We start from the raw sequence: 12,296 nt of genomic DNA on the forward strand, positions 1-12,296 counted from the left end.
GGGTGCATTAGCACTGCATGTTCTTTGAATTCACGTGTAGCAGATAAACTGTAGGGAGTGTTTGATGTATAGTAAATGTGCAGATGGCGAGTAGACGATACACTGTGTAGTCCATGTGTGCTGCTTACTCATATCTTCTGGTGGGGTGAGTAATTAAAACCTACAGCATGCTGCTTTTTTTTTTTTTTTTTTTTTGCACCAAATTCTGATGTTTTATTTTTTTTTAAATTGGCCTCTTGTTACAAAATGGGGCCATCTCCTCCATCATCTCATATGAAGTCCTATTTTTGCAGCAGATGCAGCCCACAGTGTCATTTCTGTACTTCCTGTTGAGGTGTTCTTGATAATATGCACTGAAAATGCGTTAAAATCATTGTTGTTAGTGTTGTATAAAGCACATTATACTTATAATGGTATCCGCTACATGTACATAGTTTTTATTGAAATAAGTACTTAGTAATTGTGGTCAGATAAAAGCAGAACAGCATCCAGGAGCTGGTTTATTTCTCTCAAAGTTTCTTCATTAGGTCACTGGGCTGGTGTGTTGTTTTACAGCAAACTAGCGAGGCCATTCATTGGTTGGCTGGCCTGTGTATGACACTGCCAGTTATTGCATGCATAGTTTAAACACTACAGTGTTCTGTAATACATCAGCGAACAGAATAAAGAAGAATTACTGTGACTTTCATAGCAGCATTCTAATGGGTTCACTGCATCTGTGGCACATGGTGGTGGCAGAAATAAACTGAAATGTTTTTAATGACTGTGATGGACTGGTGAGCCATCCTGTCCTGGCTATACTGGGACAGCTGAGATAGGCTCCAGCCTTGGATGGATGGATGCTTTTAATTGCTGCCTTTCTTAATAGAAACAAAGAACACACTCATGCAGACCTCAGCAATGAAAACATCCCTTAAATAGAGTTGGAAAATGGGTACTAATGTCTAATTGAATTTGTGAGGTACTTCAACCCTGGATTAGTTTTTTTTTTTTCTTTTTTTTTGGGGGGGGGGGTGGGTTTTGTTTTTTGTTTTTTGTTTTTTCCCCCAAAAGGTGCAGTGTGGAGTATATAGTTCATTGGAGGGTGTTTGTAGTCGTAAATATGCCGCAGCCTGGTGAGGAGTTACTTGGGGCTTTTACAGAGGGACTAAAGCTTGAGCTGTAAAGGAAAAAAAGGATGATTGCTTTGTTTTTTATGTCTGAAAGCCTCAATTGTAATAAAATAAAATTTGATTTGTTGTTTCTGTGTTACTTGATACCAGTCAAAAGGTGGGAAAATGTGAACTGCATCTTTGTGCTGGCCAGCAGGGGGCGACTTTTGTGGTTTCTGAACGACTTAAGTTATGCAGAGTAGGCCTGGGTATCACAAACAAAAATACTGCATGATCTTCACTGGCAACTATTGGAGTATTCTTTGAATTCTGGAGACAATCGATACAAATGTAATAGTTTGTGGGCAAAAGCTGGTGCTAGCTGGTTAGGATGCCAACTTGCAGTTTTACTAAATTAACTTGGAGCACTCACATTTGCAAAACAGTACATGTGCGTCTAATTTGGCCCACAGTCGAGCTCAAGCACCAGGATATTTAGACAAAAATGACTGCACCTCAATGAATATACAACCCAATTACAAAAAAAGATGACTGAATAAAATGGGTCTTTATGAGATTTCGGTAGAACACAGAAAACTATCAAATGTTTAACCTAAGACATTTTATTAGTTGGTTACAAATATTCACTCTGTTTAACTTTGATGGCAGCAACACATTTCAGGAGTTGCCCTGCCTGCATTCCAACTTTTTAACCAATGGAAAAATCATGAAGCTAATAAGACACAACAAAGATGAACTGGGACTGCTGAAAAACGAGAATCCTCTATCAGACAAGAATGGGACAACTTCCTCTGTCCCAGCCTCCGGACTTAACTACGTTTCTGTCAGAAACTCTGGATTTATTTGATAATTTGAGTTAAAACTTTATAACCAGTTTAAAATTTTGTCCCAGAAGGTAAAAAGAAAAGCCCCTCTGTCTTCACTGATGAGGGCTTTAGTTCAGGATTTTATTAGGTTTAAATCACGTGTGGGGAAACTAAGTTACTAAGTTTCAGTAGTGTTTTTGTGCAAGTTGCACCTTGAAAAGCTTGTTCCTAGCTTTTCCTGGAAGTGCATCAAGTTTTTCAGCGTAAACACGTATAGCTCCTACCAAGCCTCAATGTAACTCTCCATATGCATAGGTCTAATTTGGACCTTATGCGTGGGTGTTACTCCTCAGCAGCCGCTCTTGTACTGGCTATTTGGGGTGTGGATAATTGGCTAAACCCTCTTCCAGTCAATTGACCGGAAGAGATAAGCACTGCTCAGAGCTTCTTATTGAGGTACTTGGCTTTTCGGTAAGTGTTTGACTGAGGACAAGGGTGTGCGAGGTGGGCAAGAGTACAAAAAACAGTTTGTTCATAGTGTTGGTGCTTACTGATGCCCAAATTAGCTTAAGCCACCATTTGTAAAGGTGACTTCTGGTATCCAGCTGGTGCTTTGTTTTTGAATACTTCACCTGAAAACACTAAGATTAGACCCCTCCCGTTCTTCTCTATACACAGCCTGCTGTGGTACTTCATACATCAAAATGTAAAAATGCCCAAAATTTCATCATTCCAGTCTTGCAGTTCTGAGATTTTACTGCTTTTTTGTTTGTTTGTAGATTTGGTTTCATTTTTACTCCTGGCTCAGTAAAACATGTAACTTAAATATGATGCTACCAAACTAATCGGTAATAAAAATAATTAGCTACAGTGTGCAAGTCTTAGATGTAGAGAATCGTCATAGTTTTTATCCAGTCTTTCTTAAAAAAATTAATAAAATAAAAAGACAATAGTTGTGCATCATATGGCCCCTTGAGGGTTAAGCTCCACAATCAGTTGTACTCAGTGCCTCAGTTTTCCCGATGGAAAATTATTCTTGGGCGTAATACTGCAGGACAAAGGCACAAGATCACTGACACTTGTGACTATTTGTAAGAATAAGAATACATAGAAATATAAAAAGCAGTTTTATTAAACATAAGGTACACACATACACATAAAAGAAACCAATAAAACTTGAAACGACAGAAGTTCAAAGAAGTTGTAAAGTGTTAACATTAAAATCCAAGTGAATGTTTTACACGTTGCTCTGTTCAGTCTTTAGCTCTTGATTCAGGGTTTTAATTGTAATAATACAGGCATTTATTTTTTTGGGGCCCCAAGTTGAATTCATGGGGATGTTGAGTCCTCTTTGTTTTATACCAGCTTGCTTGCCACAGATTTGTCTTCATAGCCGTCCTGTGCTTGCTGGCAAGCCCGTTTCTCAGCTGTCTGGTTGTAATTCGCATTCTGACCTCCTGATGAAACATTAACTCGTTCTGACCACAGAAACTGGACCTTAAGTTTCTTCACACTAGTTTTGTGGCTTGATTGCTGTATGATGTGGACATGGGTGTGATCAGAGGCGTGAATGTCAAGAGTTTGTATAAGAGATTTTGAGGACTTTGCGTGTGTTTGGGGAATGTGTGAGAGTGACCTTTTCACCGGGTGTAGGGAGGTATATGGGAGAGGGTGGTGCGCTGTGGGTGTCTGATGTGGAAATGTTTGGAAATGTAGGAGTTGTTTGAGTCTGTTGGACAAAGACTCCCATCTGTAATGTGTGTGAAAAAACTTTTGGGTGTGTAGATTTCAGTCAAATTAGCTGCAGTGACCCACCATGACTGCCTTGAAGACAGACATTTGATAACAGTGTAGAATTAGGTAAGATAAGAGGTCTTTATGTTTACAAATAGTAGCAAAATTTCCACATTATAGCAACCAAAACAGTAAACACAACCAACAACAAAACAAAATTAGTGGAAGTGAAATTAATCATAATGAAAAAAGCTCAGTTGAATAGGATGAAATAAAATAACGTAAAATTACGAATATGTCTCTGAAGTAAAACCTCAAAAAATATGTAGACATGGATCATCTTGCAGTAAGGAGGAGCATCTGCTTTATTTACTTTTGTTTCTGTTTTAACCCAACACAGCCATTGCACATCAGATGTACTTGTATGTATCCCAAAAGTCTGTAATTTAATGTGCTACAGCAGTCAAAACATGAAAAACAACCAATCTGAAAAAGTATAGGTGTACAACTTTATGAAATGGCACTAAAGAACTCCTCACTTTGTTCTATTTTACTAAATTGAAATTGAAATATTAAGTTCTTCATTGGATTATTGTAAATTCCAACAAATAAATCCAGATATTATGATATGAGGTACTGAGTATTTCCACAAACTAAATCAGAATGATATACAGACATGTATACCAGTATAATAAAAGCAAATGAAATGCATCATCCATATGCGCTCAAAACCACAAAACTAATCATGTAAACACATTTGTCTGACCAGTATTTGCCAGACAAATGTTGATTTCTCTATACATAGTTTCACTGTTTCAGAGAGCAACAGTTTATGGCAGATGAAAAATTGAATATGTTGTCTAATAAGGTTGTTATAGGTGAACATGATCTTTTTCAGAGGGTTCAGAGTTTGTAATGGTTGTTTTACAACAGAGGTATCTGCTCCCCTCACACTGGAAATCCCACTCACTGTGTTCAAAAGGAAAGCCCAGGTCTTTCTGTCATTTTGTTTGTAATATACATAATGGTATATTCTGCGAGAGTCAACACTGTTTTATGCAGAGGACAAACTGCCTCAGTTATGTATCTTTTAAAATCTATTCAATAAGGAGAGACTTGTGGGGTGATGGATTTTTCTGAAATGTGCTTATACAGTGTTTGGCCTGCAAATATTTGAGAAAGTAAATGGTCTGGAAGTGGAGGACCTTTTATTTCTATGTATACCATCTCTGTTCCCATTTGGGAAGACAGTTGGGGGGGTTTCCAGTCTTTTTAATGCCAGAGTCCTTTGATAACAATCCTCAAAGTGCAATACATCACAAGGCCGCAAGGGGGCAACATATGTACACGAAATAACACTAAGTGCCCACCTGAAATATTTTACATACGTTAATTTCTGTGTAACCTAAAATAAAAGCTAAGCTGTTCTTTTGATTATGTTCTGTTAGTGCAGATTACATGGACCAAGTTGACTTTCATCTGAAGTTTCAGTGTTCAGTTTTATTTGTAGCATCAATTCGCAACAGCACACTGACCCTACAGAATTGGAGATACCCCCAGCAACAGTAGGGAGGAAGATCTTCCTTTTTACAGAAAGAAACCTCGAGCACAACCAGATTCATGGAGGAGTGTATGACTGTGTACGTGACAAATAAAATTTGAATTTGAATATAGGTTATTTAGAGGATCTAAGTTACCCACAGGCACCACAACACATGTGAAAATTAATTTAAGTAATAAACTAAATGTTACCGTTAAGTTTGACCCCCTTGGATGAAAGTCTTTCTTACTGTGGAGACTACAGCAGCAGTAGCTGATACATTCCCTGTCCGTCAACCTTGTGCGTCTTGTCTAAATAATTTATCGTCTTATCTGTCCCTGAGCCATTTCTCCGTATTATAAGCTCTTTCTCATAATGGACACTGGCCCTCATGGGTGCCAATTAAATAATGCCTTAGTTTGGACGAGAGCGTGGCTAGGACCAGTAGTGCAAAGCAACTTAGTACATTTACATGGAGCACAGTTGTGATCATTTATAAGTATTTAAGTTATGCTCATTCCCTTTCTGCTCCACCATATTAAGTTTTGTAGTTTGCACTCCATATTGTTACAATCTTCAGTTACTTGTTATTTAGGAAGATTTTTTTACAAACGTTATTTTGGTGTTTTAATTTTTGGTCCATGCAAAAAGTTGCCTTGCTCCTAAAGGATAGAGCCTTTATTATTCTCTGGTGCAGAAAGCTGTTCTACTACTTTGAAGCCCACTGTTTGGGGCGTGTGCAATAGTAATGTGGAGGTCACAAATGACTGGCAGGTGTGCAGATGTCGGCATAGATCTTCGTGCTCACCATTTTGAGGAAAAATGTGCATTCACTGAGTGGTTGGCAAGCGGTTGCTTGTTGTTTTTAGGTTAAATTGGTCAGGTTGGGCCAAAACAAAAAATCTCCAAGCTGCTGCGATTGCCAGTCATTTGCAAGGACGATTTCCTGTAAATGCTCGCCAAATACATGTACAACGTTTACCTTCATGTCAATGTTGAGCCTCACCACTGTAAGAATGTTTGAAGAGGCATTCAGGGAATTCAAATTCTTTTCCCTCTAGCGACGGGTAGTTGCCAGGGGATTGCCAGCTAGTGTCTAGGCCTGTGAGTACAGATAAAGATATGGCCATCCAGCAGTGATTTAAAATGATTAAATTCAATAATATATGATTATGGGGGTTCGGATATTCCCCCTTTGTGCTGCTGGACTATGATTTTATGCCGAAACCAGTCGGCAGAGCTGCAGGTGTGGGCGTTCCCTGCATATATTACGCAAACAGACTCAGCCTCCACCAATCGGAGGTCTGTCTCTTTCTGCGCGTGTGTGGATAAATCATCCAGCCTCGTCCTTAGCTGCAGATCTGTGTGTACGCGCGTCGCTGTGATGAACTGACCTTGGCTTACATCCGTACCGCTGCAGTCAGTGCGCGAGCTTTACCGGAGAGAGGACCACTAACAACAAAAGGAAAGGGGGAAAACAAACAGGGAAAGAAGCGCGTGGATGTGCCACGCAGATCCTGTAAATCATGAACAGCATGAATGCTCCGTGCTACACCATGGCTATGGATCTAGGCGTATGCCAGCTGAGGAATTTTTCCATATCGTTCCTGTCGTCGCTGTTGAGCGCGGAGAGCTCGCACGTCCAGCTCGATAATAGGTGAATGCTCCGTCAGCTGCTTCACCTGCAGCGCTGTGCCTTTTCCTCATGACTGTGTAGCATCCAGCTTAGATGACTGTAAATGCTCACTGTGAGGGGGAAAAAAAGAGCATAAAGAATTCCTGCTTTTATAGAAAATTCCAGATGTTTCTAGTAGCGACCTACATTTCTATAGAGGGAGCTCCTCAGGCTCTGCGGTTCGCTTTCCTCTATTCTCTGCATTTCTCTCCATCCATCTTATTTGCTGCTTTTCTTTTTTCCCCCTCCCATTGCAGCACAGTTTGGCTTAAAATGGATTTATTTCTCTTTTCTCTTGCAGTTCATCCGGAGCCAGCGTTGTGGCCATAGACAACAAGATAGAGCAAGCGATGGTGAGTTTTTCCTTTAATTTGTCTTCGAATTGCTATAAGATGTCTTAATAGGGTATTCCTTAAAAGTATTTTACTTTAAATCACCTATATCTGGAACTTCGTCATCCCAGTGTACGTAAGTGTTTATTTGAATCTCTAGCAAACAAAACGTTAACGAATTGTGAAATAAAACCGCTAATACGTGGAGAATAGTGCAATAGTGTGAGACTTCAGAACTGACGAGTGACCGACGTAAAGGTGAAAGTAGTTTAGCTAACTCAAAACTAACCGCTGGTTCCAAGTTGAAAGAACATCCCGATTATTACAAATATAAAATAAATATAAAATTATAAGCACAACAGCCGATCAAAAAATAATCAAAGTTTTAAAAAAGATCTAGCCCTTTATTTCCAGAAAAATCTAACGTCTCCGTTGTCCCTGCTGTCAGTTCTTGTTGCTAGGCAAACTGGAAGGCTGGCAGCCTGGGTATAAATATCTCGGGCTCTGATTGGCTAGCACTTAAACGTGGGCCGGCTTGCTGGCGTAGCACCTTGGGAATATTCCCTCTCACGCTTCTCCTTTCATAATCATCTATTGTATTATCCCAGATTAGATTACATAGAGACTCGCTTCTAAAGATCTCTTTCCACTTACTCCTTCATGAACTGTTAGTTTAATGTTTTAAGTAACTATCATTTTGTTGTTGTTTTGTTGTTATAGTAGTTTATTTTTATTTTTCTCTCTGGAAGCATTAGTTTTTGCATAAAATAGTTCAGTATAATGAAGGCTGGCAGTGCTTTTCCATGAAAAGATAACACACAGCTTCAATTTAGGGATACTTTCAGCTTGAATGAAAGTTCCTGACTTTTTCCAAATAAAATAGGTCAGCTTTAAATGTTTGTTTTCCCAGATCATTAAAACTATGATCAACAGTATTTTCAGTGTACAGTCCCATGATGCACAAATAGTCACACCTTAAGGCCATCAGCATCCGGTCCAGGTGAAGACATAAGACAGGTAGCTTTTTCTTTTGCTGGTGTTTGCAATTGAAAATGAGCTGGATCCTTAACGACTAGTTAGATTTTAATAAATGTCCCTTAATGTTAAGAACAGTTGATTTATGGAAATCAGAAAGCAACTGAAGAGGATAATAAATTAAGTCTGATCCAGAATGTTACTTTCTAATTAGTCACAACAACATTGATAAAATTAAAAGGAAATTTTAAATAAATAATTCAACTCAAAAGTGTTAGTAGTTTTGTTTAAGGCAATAGCTGTGTCACATTTCCTTCCTTAAATTCGTCTCCCTGAGGAGATCAACCCTTAGGAGTCACCTCAAAGCGCTTTGTATTGTAAGGTAGAGACCTTCCAGTGATATAGAGAAAACATCAACAATCAGACGACCCCCCACCCCCGTGAGCAAGCACTTGCTGACAGTAGGATGGAAGATGCTACCTGTTATTTTATCCTTCTCCTTATCAACCTCATCCTTAAATTTATATTCACATCAAACTGTTACAATTATGATTTTTGCCTAAAGGCGCAACCTGATTTACCTGATGTTTGTGGATTCCTGTCGTAAACCTCTACCTCCTGTCTTTTTCAGGACCTGGTGAAGAGTCACCTGATGTACGCCGTGCGTGAGGAGGTGGAGGTGCTGAAGGAGCAGATCAAGGAGCTGATCGAGCGTAACTCCCAGCTAGAGCAGGAGAACACGCTGTTGAAGACGCTGGCGAGCCCCGAACAGATGGCCCAGTTCCAGGCCCAGGTTCAGACCGGCTCGCCACCTACCCCTCAAACGGCCGCCACGCCGGGACCCGCAAGCGCCACCACCCTCTCCCAGTCTGCAACACACAGCTCCGGCCCCTCGGCGTAGCCTGGCCCAGGTGGAGAACTTGACTTTTTTTTGTTTGTTTGTTTGTGTTGTTTGAGCTCTGGCACAGCCGCCGAGCCAAACTTTGCCTTCAACCGCAGGAGGCTACGCCGTTAAGATGAGAATTTGCACATTTTATCTCAGAAGGATGCAGACAGAGGGACGAGCGGGGGCTGCGCTCGGAGGCGCGGGGGGAGGGCGACAATCTTGAGATGCTGTACATGAAGTTGTTTTGAACATTTGCCAAAAAAGTCCCCCTCTTTTCATCAACTAGAATGTCTTACAGAGGAACAGCTCATCAGTGGAAACAATGCTTAGATTTAAATAGAAGAAAGAAAAAAAATCACTGTGCCTGAGTGATGTCAACTACACCAGTGGGTGGAGCAGCAGGATTGATAGTTTCCTGTTTTGCAGAATGATGTAAATAAAAGAAGTTTCCAGGTTGACGGACTCAAGAGGAAGACACCTTCTCCAAATGAAGAATGTGAGCAATCATCACAGACTCCCCCATCTGGAATGGGGGAGTTTGGGGTGGGAGGGGAGGTTCTTTACAGCAGCATTGATGATGATGGTATGATCTTTTAGCTGTGGGTTGATGGGATGAACAAACCGTGGTTTCTTATGGAGATGATGATATTCTATTTTCAGTATTTCAACCTCCTCGTTTTTGCCCTCGAAGCTCCTCATTGCAGTTTTCTCAGCCCTGCAGTGGCATGTAATTTAAACCTTATCAGACAGGGTTGAGACTTCTTTTGGGCTAAGCTGCATTTTTCCCCCTTTTTGTTTTCCTAAAAGATTCGAGAGGGCAGAGGATGATGTATATTTCTGTATAGTGTAAGTATCATGTAAAATAGAGAGGAGGTGGTGGTGAAGATAAACAACAGATGCTATCTAGGTCACACAGATTGATGCAGATGAGTCTTGCCCAGCCTGTGTCATCTATTTTTAATGCTGTATTTTCAGGACTGTGGATGGACGAGGAGTTTAGGATATTTAACTGACAACAAGCAGCCCGACTGTGTTGTCCATAACCCTTACTGCAACATTAACTCTTGACTGTAAAACCATTTCCACTTGGTTCTCTTTTTCTTTCTGGAGTATTGCACTCTTTATTTTATTTTATTTTTTTTTGACAGTGAAATACTTTTGGATGAACAATATCTTAAAGTTCAATTTAAAAAAAAAAAAAAAAAATACAAACTCTAGAGATGTTCTTTTTCATTCTGTGTATCAGTTGTATGCTCATGTTCTGTGCATGTTTCCGCAATGACCGGATGAGATATTGTAACATACATACCACAATTGCACTTGACAGCTGCACTTCACAACTTTCAATAAACATGGTTAAGGAAGAAATTACTCCTTTTTTTTTTTCTCCTCCCCTCCCCAGTTTTCCTGTCCAATTACTGCGCTCATGAATGAAAAGAATGACCACATTTGGACAAGAGTGGAGCATTAACTAAAATAAAACGCATGATTTTGCGAACTTGAAATAAACTAACTAGAGGAAATCGCTTTAATTTTGGGATTAATTTGGTAAAATGTTTCTGTGATGAGACTGAAAGACAAGAGGTTGACACTCTGGATGTCTACTTGGTTAACTTAAAACTTGTCTCTGACGTATCCCCTCCATATAGTAACCATGAAAAAGACAAAGCAACTGAAATTGCATCAAATTAAAAGGAAAAAGTCAAATGAAAGAGGTTAGGTTGGTATCCCTGTTTGCAGCTACAGCTGAAAAAACCTGGGAACTAGTCTAATGTTAAACTCTGACAACCACTGGACAATTAGTGCAACTCAACTCTTTGCAGTAAGGGAGTTGACTCAACTAGTTGGCAGCTGTGTGTGTGTGTGTGTGTGTGTGTGTGTGTGTGTGTGTATATATGTATGTATATATGTATGTATATATATATATATAATTTTTTTTTTTTTTTTTAAAAGAAGGTTGGAGCGTGACCACTGCATCAATATTAGTTTAACATCTGAAATTCTGACTGGACTCAAGGAGTTTATGTAAATTTCTGTGTATGTATATGGAGACAGAAGTGATTTTCACTTCACATTTAATCACAGTATTATCACAGATTGCTCATAACTGTCCACTTGTCCCTGTTCAATCGCAAGCTGATGGCAGACAGAGCCCATCTTTACACAAAGTCGTTTTGAAACAAGTAGTTGTACACCAGGTGCCCGTCTCCAACTGTTACAAAATGAATGAGACCGCTGCACATTGTGACTGTAGCATTAGTTAGAGAGGCCATTACAATCTCTAAGATCTCCAATATCCAGGTGGATGACATAAAATAAACTCACCTTCCTCAGTTGCTGTGGAGGGAAAACTATCCAAAGAGGCCAGACCTCCCATGGCTTGCTTTCTTTATATGAAACTGCCTCCTACGAGCAATTACATATAACCACAATGGGCTCTGCATGTATTTAAGAGTCAGGGAATTTTACAGACTCCATTAAAGTGACGCTAAAAAAAACCCCAAACCTAAACAAATGCATTTAAGCTCCAGAAAATAAAAACAAAAATCATAAATATGAAATTTGGATCAACTTGCAGATGTAATTAAATTCAGTGTTTACATATCAAATAATCTTATCTTAGCAGACAGAAATTAAGTCATATTACAAACACAGTTTGTAATATGACTTAAAAAAGTCATATTACAAACTGTGTTACTGCTCTGTAACTGTGTTACAGAGCAGTAACACAGTTAAACAAGGTGATATTCACACTGGTTTAGTGCACTGGGATCTCATTTGTTCCCTTTAGGTGGCTGAACTGAACCTTAAATATAGAAAGCAGTGTTTTTGTTTGTCATTCTCAAACTTCTAAATCACCCCCTGATCCCTCTCATTACTGAAAATACCCACCATCTCTGTTTAGAGGGAAACCATATTTAAACTGGAAATGCAAAATTATGTACACAAAGTTCTGATAGCTACTTTACAAATGAGCTGTATGCGTACCCCAGGTGACATTTAAAGCATTTAGCTGCATCCTGCTGCCACCTACAACATGAAACCTCTGACGGGTGGAGTGAGTATCGTGCTCTGGTAAAACAGAGTCTACGACAGCAGAATTAAACGTGGACGTTTTCTAAATGCTCAACATTTATTTGAAAAAACATTCTTCATAGACTGACAGTGAATTACACAAGTATGGCACATTGTTAGCAGGAATCACTGGTCGCACAGTCACACACCACCTCTCTCTC

The 12,296-nt window shown here is 39.5% G+C and overlaps 1 protein-coding gene across 3 annotated transcripts in view; it reads left to right on the plus strand.

The window, feature by feature from the left end:
* Nucleotides 1-10,424, plus strand: part of tsc22d1 (TSC22 domain family, member 1) — a 36,988-nt gene extending 26,564 nt beyond the window's left edge. For 2 of the 3 annotated variants that reach the window (XM_005940438.3, XM_042227645.1), the window contains exons 2-3: nt 7,169-7,220; nt 8,806-10,424. In XM_005940438.3, coding sequence (XP_005940500.1) covers nt 7,169-7,220; nt 8,806-9,075 — 322 coding nt within the window. In that variant the 3' untranslated portion in view covers nt 9,076-10,424. Of the gene's footprint in view, nt 1-1,033; nt 6,850-7,168; nt 7,221-8,805 lie in introns of those variants that run through there. The other variant, XM_042227644.1, reaches the window with a different exon arrangement.
* The last annotated feature ends 1,872 nt before the right edge of the window (nt 10,425-12,296 follow it).

This window comes from Haplochromis burtoni, unplaced genomic scaffold (genome assembly GCF_018398535.1).
Source record: "Haplochromis burtoni strain Fernald_Lab_line unplaced genomic scaffold, NCSU_Asbu1 Contig_274, whole genome shotgun sequence".
Taxonomy (NCBI): Eukaryota; Metazoa; Chordata; class Actinopteri; order Cichliformes; family Cichlidae; genus Haplochromis; species Haplochromis burtoni.